The sequence below is a fragment of the Haemorhous mexicanus genome, chromosome 3 (genome assembly GCF_027477595.1).
Source record: "Haemorhous mexicanus isolate bHaeMex1 chromosome 3, bHaeMex1.pri, whole genome shotgun sequence".
NCBI lineage: Eukaryota > Metazoa > Chordata > Aves > Passeriformes > Fringillidae > Haemorhous > Haemorhous mexicanus.
This window is the reverse complement of record NC_082343.1, coordinates 93,983,049-94,003,849: the sequence shown is the minus strand read 5'-3', so window position 1 is coordinate 94,003,849 and position 20,801 is coordinate 93,983,049. Positions and strand designations below refer to the sequence as shown.

Sequence of the window (20,801 nt, the reverse complement as noted above, 5' to 3'; positions counted from 1 at the left end):
TCCTTCAGAGATTGTACACTTGGCAAAGTATGAAAATATTTCAATAAGTAATGACCAGAAGCCAGGAAACCTATCAAGCTGTTTAACTGGCACTTCTGGGTTCTCCTGAACTGCTTTCTGTCAGCTGAGCCCATTTCAGAAAGGCTGAGGGGCAGTTGCTGTATCGAGATCCCAAGCTGGATGTCTGAAACATTCTCAGCGCAGTGAATGCATGCTAAGCTCAAGATACAGTGAGGTCTGACAATCTTCAAATCCAATGAAACCTCCCATTTATCTGCTCAGCTGTCTTAGGGATTTTCCCACCAGTGTTGGGAAACCCACAGTGTTCCCGTTTTAGCCTAACTTTCAAAGCAGCACAGAAATGAGGCAGCCTCATTAGCCACTGATTTTTAATGGCTCCTTTAACCCTGTGCTTCCTCCCACCGCAGCCTTCCACAACCTTTAATTTACAAATATCATGAATATATCTGGAATCTAATGTAGAAAGGTCTAAAGGGAAGTGCTTGTGTAAGAGAGGGTGAAAAACCGAGGAGAAGCAGAGTCAGAAGAGGGATAGGCAAGCTGGAAGTAGGGTTGGGGGAGAGATGAGGAGCTGGGGATGAGCTGAAGCAGGGGGAGGAAGAGGGGGGGAGGCACGCAGAGATGCGGGGGTGTGTGAGGGTGCGTGTGCATGGTTTGGGGAACAAAAATCGGCATCGTCTGAAACGGACGTGACTTCTCCAGCGGGGGCGGGTGCACTCCGGCACCTGAGGCATGCAGCCTACCCCGACCAGCCTTTTCCACGACGGTGCAGGGGGTGAAGCCTCCCCCGCGGAGGCTGCACGCCTTGCCCGGTCGGGGAAAAGGCTCGTCAGGGCGCGTTGGGGACCGACGCGGATCCCCAGTCTGTTCCCGCATTGGTTCCCGTAAGTTCCCGCGTCATTTTTCTCCCCACACCCCGCTTTTCGCACTGGCAACCACAAGCCTCGATGGACGGGCGGGAGAAAGCTCGGATGCTCTGAGAGGGTCTGGGTTTGGGTTTGTTGGTTGTTGTTTTTTCTCCAGCCTCCGGAATAACCACTAGGGATGTCCGGGATTCAATCAGAGGATGGTTCCCCTCCGTACAGGAATTGGACGAGTGGGTCGGAACTAAATGAAACGCGGGAGGCTCTTTTAACCCCTTCCTCCGACTACGATGATGAAGAGTTCCTGCGATATCTCTGGAAGGAGTATTTGCATCCCAAGGAATATGAATGGGCTCTGATAGCCGGCTACATCGTCGTATTCATTGTGGCTCTCGTTGGCAACGTCTTGGGTGAGTCGAGCTCCCCAAAACTTCCCTTCTCCCTTCCCGAGATGGGTTTTGCACGGAGGGTGGCTGGAAACCGGGATGGGTTTGGCACACCCCGCTGGAAAGGCGGCAGTCCCCAGCCGAGGGGGAAAGTTCGGGCTGCGCGGAAGGGGCCATGAAAACCCACTCCCCCTGCGCGGGCGAGGGGCTGCGGCGGCGGCCGCTGGCGTCCAGGGCCGGGCGCGGGGAGCGGGCTGGCGGAGCGCACCGGGGCGGCCCGGCGGCGGAAAGCCGCGGCTGCCGGCCGGCTCCCGCCCCTGTCCCCCGGGCCGAGGTGCTGAACCCTCCTGGCACGGCGGCGGCTCCGCCTCGCAGCCCGCTCGGGGGGATGCTGCTCCCCCGCGGAGCCCCGGCCGGCGCTGGGGATATCGAGCGCAGGGCGATTCTCCCGGACAGAGACAGGGACGCGGGGACCGGGACGGCACCCGGCCCGCGACGGGAGCCGGCGGGGTCCCCTCAGCCGCCGGCAGGTGCGGAACGCGCGGCTCCTTCCCCCCGCGGTCGGAGCGGAGCGGGGCCGTGGGACGGGGGCGAGCCGGCCCCTCCCGGGCGCTCATTGAGGGAGCGAGGCGGGGCGGCGCCTCTCCTGGAGCCCGCCCCCTCCCGCTTCCATTCATCCTTGAAGGAGGCGGCGGGGGCAGCGGCTCTGCTCGGGAGCGATAGGGGCGCTGGAGTGTGGTGGAGAGCGGAGGAGAGTGAAGGGAGGGAGGGCACGGATGGGCTGTGGCGGCGGGCCGGAGCGGCAGGGAGGTCTGGCCGTCAGCAGCCCGCCCGCTGCCCCCCACCGCTCCTCCTTGCTCCCCATCTCTCCTCTCCTCTCCCCAGAGCGCGCTGCCGCCCACGGCGGGGGCTCTCGGAACAGGCAGGGGAGGGCGGCCACGCGTGTGCACACACCCTCCCGGGGCTGCCGTGCCCCCCGTCCCGGGGCTGCCGTGCCCCCCGTCCCGGGGCTGCCGTGCCCCCCGTCCCAAGGCGGCCGTGTCCCCCGTCCCAAGGCTGCCGTGCCCCCGCCCGGGCTGCGGATGGCCGGGGCAGCGGGGCAAGCGCTGCCCTCAGCAGTTCTGCGTTTATGAATGGACGCGGTGTGGCCGCCGGGAGCCGGCTCCGCCAGGCGGATCCCTGGGCTGCAGTCAGGCCACTGACATTCCCTGTGTCCATCCTGTGATCCTGCCGTGAACGGAGCGCGCTGGGCCCCGCCCCGCCATACGGGTCTTTCATTCATGTTTTTCAGAAGGAATTGTGCGTGTCAGGGCTGTCACTGCAAACTCTACAGGCTTACCGAAGTGAGATGCAAATGAGACTGCACCCAAAGGCAATATTTTAAAGGCATTTTTAAAAATTTCAATGGATTGGTGATTGTGGGGTTTTTTTTAGTAATTCTGTAGCGTTGCCCTAAGTTCCTGTGTGCACGTTCGCTCAGTCCATTGCTCGGCAGCCAGCTTGATCGACAGTGTAAACATAATAACCCTGGCAAAGAGGCTTTATTTTAAACTAGGATAAAAGCTGTCCTTCTTCATTATTTTGAGCAAAGACTATTTTAGGAGAACCACCTGTGCTTACCTATTATCCTCCACTGATACTATAGACAAGCTTCAGAATGCTGTTCTCTCACCTGTAAAAATTCAAGGTCAAATCTTCAGCTCTGGGAGCTTTTGCCCTGTTTATGCTTTTCCCCTCTGAAAAGCCAGGAGGAGAAAAGCTTTCCTTTCTGTGCACTCACAAATAGAGATTATTCCACTACAGATGTGCAGCTGTTCTTTCCTTGCATTTATGTGTATTAACTCTTTGCTTGGGATGGAAACTGGCATCTGACTCTGCACCCACCTGGATTCCGTCTTTTACAAAAGGTGGAATGTCCACCTTTTGTCCTCTGAAATCTCTCTCTCCAAGTTGTAGTACATGGTAGCAAATCTCTGTCTTAAAGTGGACAGAGAAGCAGCTAAACACCTTTCTGGCCACTCCTCTAAATCACAGTCAATCCTACAATAGATCTTTCAGCTTTACAGCTGGACTCAATGATCTTAAAGGTCTTTTCCAACCCAAATGATTCTATGATCCTCCTCAAGCTGTTTGCTCCATATTGCTGGTTCTGTTCATGGAAGAATTGTTTGTGGTCTCTGCAGGTGCTTGGTAGCTGAACTGTCTCATCATTATTCAAGAAAGCTCACACTGCACTGATTGCAGGCTCATGTGATTCTGAGGAGAGAAATGGATGTGGTCTAATGCTCTTTACAAAGACATTTTTGAGGAACTTTTTTACTACATGTGAAATCTGATGTAGAACAGCACACATGTTGATATCTCTGAGAAACTGATTTCTGCTGCTTGAAAAATCCATATTCAGGTTTAATCTGGGATTTAGTCATGGTTCTTCTCAGTGAAGAGCAGGACTTCTAAAGAGAACTTTAGTGGCTACTAGTGCTTTACAGTAACATCCTTAATGCTTCATAGTATCATTCTTAATGATGCACTGAGTTCTTTTGCTTACACTTGCCCAGTGTTGCAGAGCTCATGGCGTGTGGAATCAGTGCTTTGGTTCTATTTTTAACACATCCTATTCAAATAACACTTAAGTCACTGGGGAAAACCCTCCCTTTCCCTGTGTGGTGCTGAAAATTACATTTCTGCTTCTTATCTTGGTTTGTGCACTCACATGGGATAAGGAGAGTCCCAGAAATTGTATCTGTGCAGGTGGAAGGCACAGCACATTCCTTAGATATTAGTAATAAACTAGATTGAAGCATTCTGACAGTTAATTAACAACCGAGAGTAGAATCAGGAACTTGAACTTTAATTGACATGTATTGGGTTCTTGAGTGAGATACACAGCAGGAATTCCACTAATAATAGCATATAACAAGGGCTGCATTGCTATTTAGCTTTCAATTTAATTAGGAGAGTTGACACAAACTGTCCAAGCTGCTGCACAACCCAGCTAAAGTGAAAAGCATTAGCAAGTCGCTATTTGAATGCAGGTCTCAGTATTGCACACAGTGCTTCATGTCAACAATTCTCTTGTATGTCTGGGTTGGCTGCTCATCAGGTATTTCAGTGTAAGCCAAGGAAAGGAAGCAGATTTTAAGATGATTTTCTGGTATATTTACATGAACATTAAGGGAATCTGAATTCTTGATGACAATATCAGTATGATGATATATCCTATTTTCTTCTTCACTTGGTCACTATTTATCACTAGAAGCAGAACAAGTGTGGAGGGTAAGGATTTTCTGTTTTGCAAATAAGACAGAAAATTTTCTTTGCTACTCCAGATCAATGAAACTCTTGCAATTTCTTTGCACATCTAATGCAAAATGTAGAACTTCTTAATGTAGAATGTATGCTGACTGTAAAGACCTCTTTCTTCTTTATTTGAAAACAGGTCATTAAAAACATTGCTTGAAAATAGGAAACTAGATAATTAAAGAAGAAAAGGTATTTTTAGCATGTCTGGAGGTCTCTGGTTACTGATGCCATTCCAGGCTGATCAGTTGCAGCAGTTAATAACTGGAGTAAGACTACAAGGTAATGTACAACTATATATGTTTAATTCTGTTTATACGTATGAAGAAGTCAAATGACCCTTGCTGAAGTTATTCATTCACGTGGGTCAGGATTTTTTTAATGAAATGGCTTCTCTCAGGGAACAAGCATTCATCAAAATGAAAATGTGCAGCAGAGATCACTTGGTTTGATCAAGGACTGAAGGCAAAACAAGCAACCTTCTGGCATCCCACCAGCTGGGCTGCTGGGGCTCTTGGCAGGGCTTCTCAGAGCTGGCAGGAGCTGCAGTCTTTAGCACATACAGCCTGCCAGTGCCCAGCTTGAAAGTCCTCAACACTGCTGGCTTCCAAGGGTAAGAGACCATCAGAGAGGTCTCAGAAACTTTATTTACTCACACAGTTCTGTGATACTTGTTTTTCATTCCAACTCAGAAAGAGATTGGGAGAGACTTACCCCTCCCTGGATAGATGTATTATTTATCTGTTTTACAGTAACTGCTAGTTTTGCTGAGATCTGTAAGAACCCAACTATGCTCCTTTCTTCAAAGAGTTCATACTCTGACTCATAGAGTTCAATAGCCTCCATTTGATTTTTCTAGGGCTAGAGCAGAAAAAAATCAGTGTATGGTGCTAACACCAGAGTCCTGCTCAATGCCTATGAATAGGCAGCTCTCTCAAATGATGCTCTGTCGTAATTTTAAAGATATCCAGTGAATACTGAGGCATACATGCCTATGTTGGTAGAATTGGATGAGTCATGTATTCTCTTAAATGATCTTCATGAATCCTATTTTGTTGCTGTAGATGAGGCATATTTCATTTAATTACATTTTAAATTATTACATTTCATTTTTTTCAGATTCCTTGGGGAACCTGGCAGTGAAAGTCTTTGTTTGTAATATCAGCATGAGAGCCACCTTTATCTGTTGGATGAATAACTAGAATGGCTTTATCAGTGTTAGGAAGACAGCACATAGGAAATGAGACAATATGTATATCTTTTTTCTACCTATGATAGAGAAAGAATGAGCTCAATTTATAGAAGAGTTTGAGTATCAACTGAAATACATTGATATTTGCATACTATAGGGATTACTCACCATTTTTCAAAACTAAAAAAATTGAAGGGTTTGGGTGTGGTTTTTTTTTTTTTTTGTTTATAAAGCATATATTATTTTTGGTGTTGCATGTCAAGTTTCTTTGCTTTCTTGGACATAAGCAGCTGACTTACTACCTGTCTCACAAGTGGAATATGTCAGAAAAGAACTATGATGGACTGTTCCCCAGGGGAAGGGATGCCAGGAACTGAGGGCAGCAGCAAGACTGACAGGGCAGTGTTCTCACCAACACAGCCCCACAGTGCCTGAGAGCTTGGTAGCTCTGAGGATGTTTACCTCCCAGCAATCACCAGACAAATCTATTCTGATGAAACAGGTCTGAGGTTAAGCCAGAAAATCAAGTCAGTGGATGAGTTTTACAATCAAATTCAGCAAAGCAATACCATGCTTGTAACCTGATCTTTGCCTGAGCCTAGTGTGAGAGCCTGAGCTTAAATGCTGCTCTGGGGCAAAAGGCTGACTCCCAAAAGAGTACTCCAAAACTCCAAAAGCTCTGTTCCCAGAAGCCTGGTCCCAGCTTACAGGCTGCCCCATACCAGAGCTGTCCTTCAGCATGGACTGCCAGCTCCTGGGCAGGGGGCACAGGTTGCAGAGCCTGGGGGTGCACTCAGCTCTGACAGAACTGTGCTCTTTCTCCTGGTTCTTAGCACAGCAGGACTGCAAGAATGACTAGGATTTTAGCTAGTTTGTGGAATATTGTATTGACAATGAGGATCTGTGATACAGATTCAGAAGTTGTATAATATGCAAGATATTTGCTGGAGCATGTCACTAGCATAGTGAATTCTATTTTCTTTGTATATCCTGCAGAAAAGACACTAAGTCTTACATCTCCAGTGGACATGGAAAGGTTTTTTCTAGTGCAACTCATGTTGCAGTGACTGATGGATGCTTTTTGAAGCATATTTTTTCAAAGTTGCACAGCATTTCAGCTGTGAAACACACTTTCATTTTAATGTCATGCAGCTTTCAACTGAATCAGCCAAGTGTGAAATCTTTTTATCATAGTGTCATTTACAGTATGACATCTAAATTTCTGAGTCTTCCACCTGTAATAGGAAGTGTAGATAAAGATTTTGTAGGCTTTATTTGTAATAATATCAATTATTATTATTAAACATCTAGTCAATCAGTATAGCTAGCTCTGCAGAGGTGACTGGATTTGCCAGTTAATACTGGTAATGACTGGGGGGTGGGGGCTGGATATTTTAAACCAACCTGTCTGTCTTAATACAGTTAGATTAGGAAAACTCAGTGATGGAACATTTCACTTTCTCCAGAGCTGACTAAACCAGGCATTTTGGGCAGTCTGTTTTTATAGCATAGCTGATTCTCTGCTAATAACTTCCATTTCCATTAGATTGTTGAATGCCTAAGATTATGTAATGTGGCCGAGTAGAAAATTATTCCAGTGCCAATTTGATGGTTGTGCTTTTACTCCTAGATGTGATCCACAGAAAAAAGCCTCAACGCACAAAATTCAGTTCTTGTTTTCTTCTCTAATGCCTTGATAAGCCAGTTCTTAAGATGTAGAAGTGTGCTGGAGCACATGAATAACCCAAACCCCACAACTCTTTACTCTTTGGTACCATAGAACACGTGGTAGTGTTCCATTGTACCTCAGAAGACATATTGCTGCAAGCAAACTAGTTGCTGTTGCCTGGTTTTTTATTTATGTAGATCCTCACTGTCTTTTGTGGGTGACAGTTCCCCATTAGTACATTCCAGCGAAGCTGATGTTCAACAAAATACTTTGGGATTTCATGTGTTCTATGTTATTCAACTACATTTGTTACAGTTTTGGTATTTTTCCTGTGTGATGGAACCTGCACATGCATACTTGTTTATATGTGATACATAGGGAGCATGACCTAGCCACCTGCTCCTTTTGTCATGCTTCTAAGAATTTCTTCACACATGTTTGGACACATTTAGTGTTTCTTGTTGATGAGGAGCTATTGCCTCACTGGTAGGCCATGTAATTCCTTTGCTCAGAGTATTGTCTGTCTTTTTAGCTATCACATCATGTATTCAAGGACAGTTCTTATCTGCCAGGCATTGTTACCAGACACAGGATTTTTTTTCAGTATTTCCTTTATAATAAACATTGTATAAAACGGTGTATTTTCTTTGTGCCATTCTTTCTATTACTTTTCAGTGTAAGCCTGGTGTCATGTTGGTCTCCTTTCTTTCAGATAAGGTTATGTAAAAATGAAGTAATGTGTGAGTTTAGAGCTGAATAGTGGGTAAGAGATGGACAGCCTAAGGATTAGATAGCTCCCTATTCACAGGAGATATTGCTTTGTTTTAGATCTTTTGTTCTCATTGCTGGTTTCAAAAACCCCTAATTAAATATCCTCTGCAATTTAAAGTGTTTCTTTCCCCTTAATCAAGATCATCAATGAAATTATTGAAAGACTCATGAGAAGCCTTCCTTATATAGGTTTAGTCTTAAGAGCCTAATTTTTAGACTTTTAAGTCAAAGCAGAAGAATCCTTAATCAGGACTCATTCATAATGAAGGTAGTTTGAATGACAGCATTTTTCCTTCCAGCAGTATACATTCACTGTTTTCACAGGGGCTCTAGCTCTCCACAATTCCCTTGTGTTGAAAGGAAGGCTAAGTAGATATGCTACCAAACCCCACCACTCAGACCTTGATTTGCAGCAGGTAATATCATCAGAAGAGAACCAGAGGAAGAATTCCATATAGAGAACCAATTAATTGTGAGGAGAAAACAATTGGGGGTGGGTGGGTTAGGAGATAGAGAATAAATAATGTAAAATTCAAAACTATTTATGCCATGTTTTGTCACTGGTTGTAAAATACTGTGAAAGAGTAAAGATTTTTAGAAGCTTTATGCCTAATGCATTTGGAGATGCTGATTGCCAGGTCTCATAATCACAGCATCAGTTCCAAATAACTTCTGGATGACTATATTATGATATTTCAGTCAAACAGTTGTGAGACTGAATTACCAAAGCAAAATAAAATCATCATAGTTTAGAATGAAATATGATAATTCTTTGTTTACTTCCATCTGGGATTTATTATTCATCAAAAATTAGATAAGAGATAAAGTCATTCCTCTATATATGAAAATGTCAGTTATTGCTGGTTATGGAAATTGCATTTCTATTTTGGCCAGGAAGTTGTTCTAAAAGATGACCCACTGAATAAGAGGTTGACAAGACTTCTGGAGTGTAAGGGAAATGATTTAGGGTTGACATGTAGAAAACAAATTGACAGCTGACCCAGGAATCCACCAGTGGAAGGACTGCAGCACAGTGTTTAATATGCTCAAGACAGCATAAATCTTCCAGGAGGCAAGCAGCTGCACTTTATAGCAGATGGAGCCTTTTTATTGTTTTCATATTCAGCTTGAGATACAATGAGCTGTACTAATTGATTAAACACCATTACAGCCTCTAATTAAAATGCCTCAGGACACTAAACCACAGGGACTAAATTTGTAGGTGAAAAATACCAATCTCACTATACTGTCACATTACAGAAGGTTTTTTTCTTCAGGAATATGAGGTGAAGCTTTCTTGATGAATTTCTAATAGCAATCCATCTTAAATTTTAACTTTGATTTTAACCTTTTATTTTTTTGTCCTTGTTGGGACTTTCCTGTGAGACTTTTTTGGGGAGTGGGAGGTAGTGTTTGGAGGATGGGGCCAGAAAGCGGCTCTGTTATGACAGAACTGTCCTGGCTTATGGAGAGCCTCCACAAATTTTTCCAAAGGCTTTCAGCCTGGCGACTCTAGCTGGTTTCCGAGCCTTTACTGACACTGTGTGGAAGAGGTGGGAACAACAAGTGCTTGGCTTTTTAGAGCTCCGCTGAAGTCTGAGAAGTGAAGGGAAGTGTCCCCGGTGAGATGAAGGACCTGGGGCAGTCTGACAGCCATTAGAGAAACAGCTGCCCCCTGTGAAACCTGGCCTGCCTGTTTGCACTCGCAGGAGTAGCTCTGACTCCGACTGGTTTCGTAAAAGCAAAACTATGGAAAATAATACAAGACATTGGACAGGTAATTAGGTTCCATTAGCAGTAGGGAAAGCCATGCACAGCAGAAGTGTTTCATAACTGCTTTTTTACATTTCTCTCCTTTCTAATCCTCTTTTTTTCAGTCTGTGTTAACACCACTTTCCCCATTTTCTTTCTCAGTCCCATTTATAGCTAGGAACATCAAAGGCTGCATAAAAGCTTCGCACATAATGTTAAATTGAAGTTTTATTAAATTATTTTTCTATTTCACAGATTTTTTTGATGGAGGGCTAAAGAGCTTAGTTTGGGCCACTCTCCTGTGTTTCAACTAAACAGGCATCCTGTTAACACCATGGTATCTCCCAAGCTTTTTAGGAGGGCTGCTGCTGGCCTCATCTCCTATTTTATGATTTTGAAGTACTTTTTGGTAAAATACACTCCCAACTGAGAATCTTTACTACCTTTCTTATCCTTTCTTCTGTTCTTCAAGATAAGTGGAAATTCACAGCTCTCTGCTATTTCTGTTTGGGTAGGCAGGTGGCATTTCACCTCCATGGAACTTTCTTTCCCTATCTTGTTACTTGAGTGTTTCTGTGTGAGCTGAGTGCTTCTCTGTAAAACTGCCTGGGATGAAAATGTGTAATTAAAGGAGTGTATAAAGTGGAGAGTATATTAAATTCTTTTGTTCTGACACTTAACTAGCTGCACAATATTCAGTGGCGTAGTCAAACTATTTTTCATGCCTATAAAATAGCAGGTTTTGAGCACAGGCTAGAGAATCTTTCTTGATTCTAGATGCTAGAACACCATCAATGAAGCTATTGTCCAAGACTACTGAGTAACCTTGGACTGTAGTAAACTCAGAAAGAGTGAGTCTGGAAGGAATGTATTCAACTAACTTTATGTCATTTAGGACTTATGACTTTTTATCATTCTGTCCTATTCAAATAACTCATAGCAGATCCTCACAGCTTTTTAGCCTTGCACTGAAAAAAAAAACATTACCGACGCTTGTGGCAGGTTCAAAACAGTACTGCAAACAGCAGAGGGCAATGAGGACAGAGAAAGCTGGCTTGGTTTCAAAATACTTCTTCCTCAGAGGCTTTTTTTCACAAGCTCTCTCTTTTTCTTTTTTTTTTTTTTTTTTAATGCATTCATGGAATGAGTTTCTGGGATATTTAATTATTATGGTAGTATGTAAATACTTATGTAAACATAAAGCTGATTAAGGTGCTCTTGTGCTATGTGCCATAAAAAGAATGGGAAATATTTTGTGGTGTGAAGAAGAGAAGAGGTCAAAAGGGGAAATATACAAGCATAAGCAGAGAAATATAAAGTAACAAATTATCTTGCATTTCTATGCTTGTAAGCTATCGGGCTTTTTCTTCTTCCTGGTGCCTATTTCCACAGATTGGAATTCAAGGAAATTCAGGGTAGTTTCTGTGCCTTGGCTTTCCTGAGCACTGCTACACCCTGGGTAGCAAGAGGCACAGTCTTTTATGTTACTCTGAGGAGCAGCAAATACTGAAGTTCATCTGAATTCCATCTGTGTCAAGCCAGTGGGATCTGGAAGGTTTAGTACACGACAGGGAATTAGGAGTCCAAGTTTCTCATTCTGTGTCTGATTTACTGTAGGGCCTTTAACAACTTCTGTTCTGCATTTCACTTTCTTTGTGTCAGAGATGAAAATGGTAGTAATTCTTAGATCTCTGGGGTATCACAAGGTTTCATTTGCTCATACAGCCTTGAACTCAACATGCAGAATGCTATGAATTGATTTCTGATACAGCTGGCTGCCAGTGAGATTGACCTCATATTTGTCAATTTAATGGATTTGTTTTACCAGAAATAATGTTTATGTTCAGGTCTTTTTCACACGGACCAGCACGGGAATGGGAATAGGCCTGGTCAAAGACCAAACATATCTGCTTAAACCTTGCACCTTTAGGCACTGACATCCATGGCTGTAAATTATATACTTGTCTGAACTGGGGAGAACACAGGACTGTTCAAACCATAATATGAGTAAAAAAGTAGCCAAACTCTGAACTTTTACACAACTTTTTATTTAATTTTTGCCTGTTGATAAAAAGAATAAGAAATACAGAAAAACATTGCCACTTAACATCAACTTTTTTCCAAGTAAAAGACAGGACCATACTTTCAATATGAATTGTGCTTAAGACAAGAAACAGCCATAAGTAAACGTCCAGATCTTCAAATTTTTAGAGATAAATATTAAAATTATCTAAAGTGAAATGTTTTATTGCATTTTTTTCCCCAGCATTGCATTTCCAACTGCAAACAACATTCCAGAGGGGCAGCAATGTATTTGTTCCCTATTGGGTGCTGCCTCTGTACTATCAGGCTGTAACTGTGGTAACCCCATGCTCAAGTGACAGTGATAAAGCTCTGATTTGTTATGTTGTAATTATCATGCAATGTTGTAGAACTAATTACTTTGGTAGGTACTTTAAATCTTCCAAGTGGGAAGCAAATACAATCAATATGATGTTTCCTTTAAGCTTTTAATTTACAAGCCTTGCCTTTTAGGTATCTGAGGCCAAAACTAAGAAAACCTGAAAATCTGTATTCAGGAAGAAAACGATAGAAGAAATTTATTGTGTATTCTTTTCAAAACCAGTCCAAGAACAGTGAAGATCTTTTTAGAGAGATTTTCATTAGCATTTATGACAGCATGAGACATAGATAACAAAAATTAAATTGATACAAGCGACAGAATCCAGAACTATCTCTGAAACACATTAAAATATATGAAGAGCATATGTTGCATCACAACAGAGATTTTAGATGAACCTTGGAAGCCTATATCTTAAGAAGATAGTTAATAAAAATCTGGTCTTAGAGAAACTGAAGGCCACCTAGCCTCTCCCTTTCTCTGTGTCCTAGTCTAAGTGTCTAAACATTTCCCCCATGAAGAAGTACTGCAATCTCAGCTCCTGCCACTGCACTGGTAAGATCTTGAAAGTGTATTCTGCCAGTTTTGGTCACTGCACTCTCACCAGAAAGGTTCAATTCCATCTGAAAGTGTCCAGAGAGCAGCAACAAGGATGGTTGCAGAAGTTTGAGGAATGACTGAGAGTAAAAGATGAAGAGCTCTGAAGTTCTGAGGAAATATATAACAAAAATCTTTACATATGTGAAGCATTGCTGCAGGAAGAAAAAAACCTCTTCCTCATTTCTGCCTATGTGCAGGAAAAAAAAAAGTATATAAATAGCAGCAAAATAAAAGTAGATTAGACGAGAAGAATTTTTTTTTTGTAGGGAAGATAATGAAACAATGCAACACATTTAAGAGATGTGTGGTATCTTCCAATGTAACACATTTTCAAATGTAAACTTGCCAACAGTTGCTTAGTTGTAGTCTTGCTGTAGTTCTATTGCTCTAGAGACATAAGGCAAGATTTGTGGAATGAAGTAATATATTTTATGAGATCAACTGATACAGCTGGAAGATAGACAGAAGCTTTCAGGCACATCATCCTTCTTAGGATCTAAAGAAGCATCTGATCTCAAGAGCCTATGTGCCTTAAAGTCTGTGTAATTTTTTTCCATCTGTTTTAAATATAAGAGAGTGGCTTAACTCTGGCAGATTCTATTTCAGATTTGGACAACCTCTTGAGAACCTTTTTAGCTCAATTTTTTAACATTCTCTGATCTGTTTAGTATATCTAAATTAAGCACTGTGCTATATCCCAACAGATTAGGAGACTTTGAATCTTCATCTAGATGTGCATGATGGATGAATAATTGTTTGCAGGGAAGACCCTTTGATGTACAGTGAATTGTATTCTTGTCTTACAAAAAAGTATTGTGGTGTTTCTGGAAAATTTTGGGCATCAGTTTTTAAAGATCTTAGGGTGAATGAATTTAAAAATCTAAATAATTCAAATGCTTTTGATTGCACCAGTCACTCAGGGTTTGACTTCTGAAATTATTTTTAAAATTACTTTTCTGCTACTTTCCTAGACTTAATTATGGCATTTTTAATTCAGCAGCTTATGAATTTAGTGTAGTGATTTTAAAGATTGATTTGCCTCATTTCTAAAAGTCTTTCAGTTTGAAAAAAGTGACATAAAATATACAAAACAAGCTTTAAAGGCACATCTTATAAAGTGCCTGCTACATGCTGCTTTTGATCATCATCAAAAATGTAAAATTTAATACAGCAAAAATTACTTTTATTAACTTAATTCAAATCAGTTACCCAGAAAATCTTTACAGATTCTCTGCAGTTGTAATAGATATATTAAATCCAGCAAAATATTTTTTAATATTATACTTGTACAGCTTACAAGATTCTGCATTGTAGTAATTGATTTAAGCATCATGCTATCATAAGAAAATAGATAAACATTTGCAAGTATGGATGAGTTTTGCTGTAGAGTAGAGCCAATGGCTTGAAAGAGAAATGAAGAAAGTTGTATGTGTAGTTAGCAAAGATTAACTAGCAGAGAAGTAAGATGCTTTATATATTGGATTATGTCCCACCCTGCAGTCTGTGGAAAGCTATTCATTGTGAATCAAGAATCTCTCTACATGTACCCTCTTGTTTCCACTCTAAAAGAAAACACATGGTTCTTGCACACTCAGGTATTCTGTGTTAAGCAAAGGACACAAACATTTCCTTAATTCCACAAAGTCAAATGTTTTCCTCTTAAAGCTTTTCCTAAGTCATTTCCATCTGACTAACTTGTCTTTCCAAATTCAGTTTGCCTTGCAGTGTGGAAGAATCACCACATGCGGACCGTTACCAACTATTTCATAGTGAATCTTTCTCTGGCTGACATTCTGGTCACAATTACTTGTCTTCCAGCAACTTTAGTTGTGGACATCACAGAAACGTGGTTCTTTGGGCAGACCCTCTGCAAAGTGATTCCCTACTTACAGGTATTATTTTTCTGTTTGTGTACACATTAGCCATGTTATGAAAACCAGAAATGACAATAGCATCTTCCTAATATTTCTAATCCAATGGAAGTCCATACCTGATACTGAGTAGGTATCTCAGAGAACATGCTGAGGCCTAAAAGACTGTTCCACTTGGGAATATGATTATGCATAATAAAGACTGGTTTTCATCCATCTGATTGTTGGACTTTGGCAATACATCTTTTGGGATATTTTTCTGATGCTCTTTAATTTTTGTGATATTTTTGATAATTCAGAAGGGATGTAAAGCAATAAAAATAGCTGTAAATAGAAAGGAAGTCATTAATATTCTCTCTGTGTAGATCTGAACAGCTACACAAGTGTCCAGGACAGAGAATCCAACTTCTGAAGGCAGTATGGGCTTTTTTTATGTTTACTGAATTTGTGGCAAAGTATCCAGGTTCACTGGGACTTGACTATTGCCTTAAGCAAAAATTGCTTCTCATTTACCCATGGACTTATCTAGTTTTGAAAAAATTTGCAACAAAATGATTGATAAATACCTTTTCTAAGAATAGGTGTGTGGATGAACTGACTGGGTAAACTAGAATGACAAGTGCTTGGCTTTGTAGTCATTAAAATTCAGAAGAATTAAGCAGTACTCAGAACGTATGCAGATCATCAGCTCTGTGCCTCCAGCACAATTTATATTTGCAGAAGATACCTTGATGGCCAAAGAACCATTTTGTCAAAGGCAAAGTTCTCCAGCAGCTATGAGCTCTACTTCAGTCAACCAAAATCCCAACTTTTTTTTTTTTTTCAAGATCTTCATTCTAGTGAAAGAAAATCTGAAGAGTGAGTGATCACCAAGTATACAAATTAAAACAATAAAACTGAAGTGATAGATTATTTCCTTTACTGAATAAAAGGGAAAATGTCTTAGTGTGCCTTAAGCTGATTGTTGTCAGGGTCTTTTCTATGAGATCCTGAGTTTTACTGTTCTTGTAAAAATAAAAAGCAAAATGATGGTTCTGGTATGCTAATATAACATAGAAACCAACAAATAATTTTTCTACAAAGAAAAAAAGATAAAATTCACTGTCTAATGTTTTAAAAGCTTTTTTCAGATAAAGTTTTATACATTCCCAGTTGATTAAATTTTCTATTTCAAAATTTGATTTTTTATTTTTGCAACACCTATTCTGTTTAGTTAGCATCTTAATGTGCGAATTGTCTTCAGGATTCTAGTAGAAGTACAGCAGATGAGGATATCTGTTGTAATTCTGTAAGAAGTTATTTTAAAATGGGTCTTTTTTTCTGGGAGTCTGTTTAACAATTGCAGGTAAGGAACTAACTAGGCTGAAAATATAAATAATTTTTAAAACTCTGGGGAGAAAGTATGATAAATATTTTTTGAAACTCTAGGTAAAAACCCCACATTTATATTTATATAATATTTCTTTTTCTTTAGACAGTTTCAGTGTCTGTGTCTGTCCTAACACTCAGCTGCATTGCTTTGGATCGATGGTATGCAATTTGTCACCCTTTGATGTTCAAAAGCACAGCCAAGCGAGCAAGGAACAGCATTATAATTATCTGGATTGTGTCCTGCATCATAATGATTCCTCAGGCTATTGTTATGGAGTGCAGCAGCGTGTTCCCAGGACTAGCCAATAAAACCACCTTGTTCACAGTGTGTGATGAGCACTGGGGAGGTGAGTCTGTCATTGACCATACAAGCTGACTTCATACTGCTATAAAGTAATCAAAATATCAGGAGGTGTTAAATGAAGCAATCAAAATGTCAGGAGATGTTAATATGAAGTCAAGTCATATAAACACAACACAAAATGTTCTTGATTATATAAGCTTTCCAGGAACTATCATTTTGTCAAATTTTGTGAAACTTCTGTGAATTTCTTTTGTGTTGTTGAGGCTTAAAATATGTTTTAAATGAATTTTAAATGAATGAGGCTGACTAGTGTTTTGACCATGTTAATGCTTCCCAGAGGGTAGAAATGTTCCCACCCTTTAATGCTCAGGCTTATATAATTCTGTGACTGATGTGCATTGAAGGTTGACAAAGACTTCAGTACTTAGCCTTAAGAAGTAACTATGCAAGAACAGTTTTTCTTTTTACCTGATATTTTGCTAATTGCTGGCATTTGACTAGTGTTTATAGGTACCTCCTGGGAGTTCAATGCAAATTACATGTCATTGCAGAATTTACAGGGATGTCATCGATATAGGGTAGTGACTCTATCTAAAATTTGAAATTTGTCATGGACAAAATAATTTAAGCAATTTTGTGAAAGTAATCAGTTGCAAATTAGTCTATACAAGAAGTGTAACACTGCACTTCCAGATTAACTTTAAATCTAGCATGTTCTGTATCTGACTGAAGCTGTAAGAAGCTGTAAGGATTTCTGTAAGGATTTCCAGGGAATAACTACTTCTATTTTGTCTTCGTTCACAGCAAGTGGTGTGAGCCACCCACCCGAATGGTTAGGGCTCAACTCTGGTGGGCCTTGGCACACCTCCAGTGCTAACAGAGTGCAGGAGTTACATGCTGTGACTCTGACACTGGATGTAATGGCCATCAGTAATGCCATTCTTCACACACAGGATAATAAAGCCAAGTTTGCCAAAGCACATAACTAAAAGGTGCCTGTTTAGTAGCCTTGAGTCTGGCTGAAACACAATCAGATATTTTCCCAGAGCTGTCTCTGTAGAAGAAGATTCCAGTCCTGTGATAAAATACAACTGGCTCACCTGTGCTTAATTATCATGATAAATTAGCTTAAACAGCCTGAACTGCTGAGGACTCTTCCATGTGCTGTTCTGGAAGTTCCTTCCCTGTTAACAGCTTTCACAGAGCCACCAGAGGATTATAATGAGAAGACACTGGGTATCACATTCCCTGTTCTTTATCTCCTTCATCCCAGTTAGTCCTCTGGGACAAGGCAAGGGGGCAGAGGTGGCCACTAGCTCACTGGTGCTCGCTGCTGACAAAGGCATGCTCTAAGTTTGTAGCTGAGAGGAAGCTTCTGTTAAACTGTATTGTACTTAGTGCTTCGTTGCAGAGGAGAAATCTGCTCTTTACTTCTGGTGTTCTTCCCTCATCTGTGAAAAATTTTGTATCCCCTTCTGCTGCAGGATACTGCAGTAGTTATGTTTCTATTTTCTTTCACAGCACTCATTCCAAGTACGTTTTTTGCCCACTCATTTTGGCGCAGAAGCAATTATTCATGCCTTCATCACTTCAGGGTTAACTCTGCAGCAAAGATTCTTTTAATCTCAGCCTAAGAAAGGATGTGGTTAATTAATTAGGAAGTCAAGAGAGCATTCCATCAGGGAATGTAATCTCAGAATTTCCAGATCTATATTGGCCACTTTTTGATTCCCAATGGAAAAGTGCTGCTTTTGAACTACAGAGTCTGTAGTAGGTTTAGAAATGTTTTAAACGGTGCCTCTTGTTCAGTTGTGCTGAAGTAGTTGCAGCCTGAGGTGAAACACCCACTATACAAAAAAAACCCAAAAAGAAACAACCAACCCAAACTCCCATGTGTTTACAAGACTCTACTCCTACGGACTGTATTTGTCTAAATTTAAATCTACTGGTCTTCAGGTTAGGATGTGAGCCTTCACTTGGATGTTTGGAGAGAGGGGGGATTATAATAAAGGCAAGTATTTGTGTATAGAATCAATTTTTTTATGTCTGGCTTCAGAAAGGGAGTACAAACACTCCAATTTTTAAAAATTATTATTTATATTGAGCATGAAAAGAATAATTCTATATTAAAAAGTTTTCTGAAATGGGAAACTTTTCACTCCACTGAAAGATAACAATCCTATTTTTATCTTGCTGCCTTTTAAATGAATAATGCTTCTAATGGCCATCATTGCTAGTTATTCTGCTGGTGAATTTCAGATATTCTTAAAAAATCTCCATGTTCTAATAGTAGCTTATCATAGTAACTTGAAAGAAGAATCTTTATATGCATTAAATTATGAGCAGATTTCTCAAAATCATGGAATTGCCTAGTAAAAGTAGAGCTAACGGTATTTTATCAATGAGGATTACATATACACATATATAATTTACACATCCCTTTCAAACTATAGGGAGTAGAGTGTAATTTTTAAATAATTTCCGTTCTCTTGAAAGTTTCTAAGGACTCTGAGTTAGTTCAAAGCATAGAATATGCAGTTTTTCTACTGTAAAATAGGGTTTGAAATCATGAAGGCCCACAAAAGGAAGAACAAAAGAAAAGAGTAAGGCAGTGGTTTGAAAAGAGTGGTGAGCCTTAAAGCTGGAAGAAGAAATAAAAAGCTAATATTTTTAAAGAAAATAGCTACATTGTCGTAGGATTTTATTTGGCCTCTTTTGATTATGCAAATATAGAAGGTCAAAGTAAGAGCTATCTAGGAGGATGTTGGAGAAAGAAATTAATGCTGCTACAAATAAATATTTACAAAGAGAAAGTGAAGATGTAATTGTTGCATACACTCAAGAGACCCTGAGAAAGTCCTATAGGAAAGTCAATTTCGAGAAATGGATTGTGTTTTGGGTGTTTATTGCTTTGTTTAGAACTGCATACAATAAATGCTGTTTAAAATTACAGTACATCTGATAAAATCTTTGCAGAATATCATGTACACCATATGTTCTGAGGATGTTAAACTGTGAATGTTAAAGACTGGGACTGCAAAAAGAGGATGCTTAATAACACTTTCTAAAGTGTGTTGGAAGTCTGTTGTAATTCTGGGACCCCAGGGCCATTGAAGCATGAGGTGCTATGGAAGAGTAAATGAGAGCCAAGTCCAGGAAGATGTCAGAGATACCAAAGCAGGAGACAACACTGTACCCTACACAGACTTAGACCAGCTCCTGAGACCATAAAAGTCTGATGAGTGTCTGGAGAGAAGGTCTGATCAGTACTGTGACACTTGGGCTCCTCAGTGGTGCACAAATAGTCGCCACCCTGACTAATAAGATTTGAGCATGCTGTTGGAAAGCTGCCAGTGACTGCAAATGGAGCAATAGTTCAGCCTAAAACAGGGCTCAATTTCTTTATAATTGCTTCTGGCATTCCTGAATGTAAAATTCATTGCCAATTCTAGGCTGAGGGTTTTTCATCTTGAGTACTGTCTAATAACAATATTTTATTTGGGAATGCAGAAGGATCCAACATGTGACCTATGCAGGCTCACTTAAGGAGCCAGAGTTGGCCACAGCTCTATAATAGTCTGTAATTGCTGTGCTGAATTTGATGATAAAGTGCCAAAATAAAAGAAATATATATTAAAATGAGTTCACCATGTGTCCAAGTCAGCTAAGTACATTGTCTTAGAGCTGTTCAAGAAGAGAGTGTTAGCCAAAGTGGATTAGCCAAGCCCTTTGCAAATGATAAAAAGAATATGGAGATAATTCTTTCCCAAAACTGCATGGCTGAATGGAAACAAAGGGAAGACTTTGTGTTCCTTTTCCTCTTAGACTATTCATACAATAGTACAAAACTACATTGTCTTATTTCTGGAAAACAAATAGCTGGAAAATGCAGTACTACAAGAAGCTTTATACATCCTGTTTATCAAAGTGTTCAGAATTTAATGAAAAACTCTTGGGATATTTTAATGTAGAAGGAAGTCAGAATATTTCAAATATTAAAATTATGCTGAGTGTTATTGTAAGTTGATAACTCAAGCACAATATATTCAGTTTCAAGATGTAATATTAGTATTAGCTAACCCTAAGCACTCTGACATAGAAACTTAGCTTGCAAGCACTTCATCATGTGGTTGATTTTTTTACCCAATGGGCACCCACTTCCTAACATCCTTAATTATTAAGCTTTATTTTAAAAAGATACACTTTTAGTTGCATTGCTTCTCTATGTTGGTAACTTCAGAAACTCATAGGTGTCTTCCTGAGAGTAGGGAACGTGAGAAGGCTACTGATGCTCAGCAAA

At 40.5% G+C, this 20,801-nt stretch overlaps 1 protein-coding gene across 1 annotated transcript in view; it reads left to right on the top strand.

Moving 5' to 3' along the window:
• Nucleotides 1-753: 753 nt before the first annotated feature.
• The window catches only part of HCRTR2 (hypocretin receptor 2), a 33,615-nt gene continuing 13,567 nt past the window's right edge, over nucleotides 754-20,801 (top strand). Inside the window, exons 1-4 of the mRNA XM_059843399.1 lie at nucleotides 754-905; nucleotides 1,107-1,294; nucleotides 14,669-14,847; nucleotides 16,301-16,544. Coding sequence (XP_059699382.1) covers nucleotides 754-905; nucleotides 1,107-1,294; nucleotides 14,669-14,847; nucleotides 16,301-16,544 — 763 coding nt within the window. The remainder of the gene's footprint in view (nucleotides 906-1,106; nucleotides 1,295-14,668; nucleotides 14,848-16,300; nucleotides 16,545-20,801) is intronic.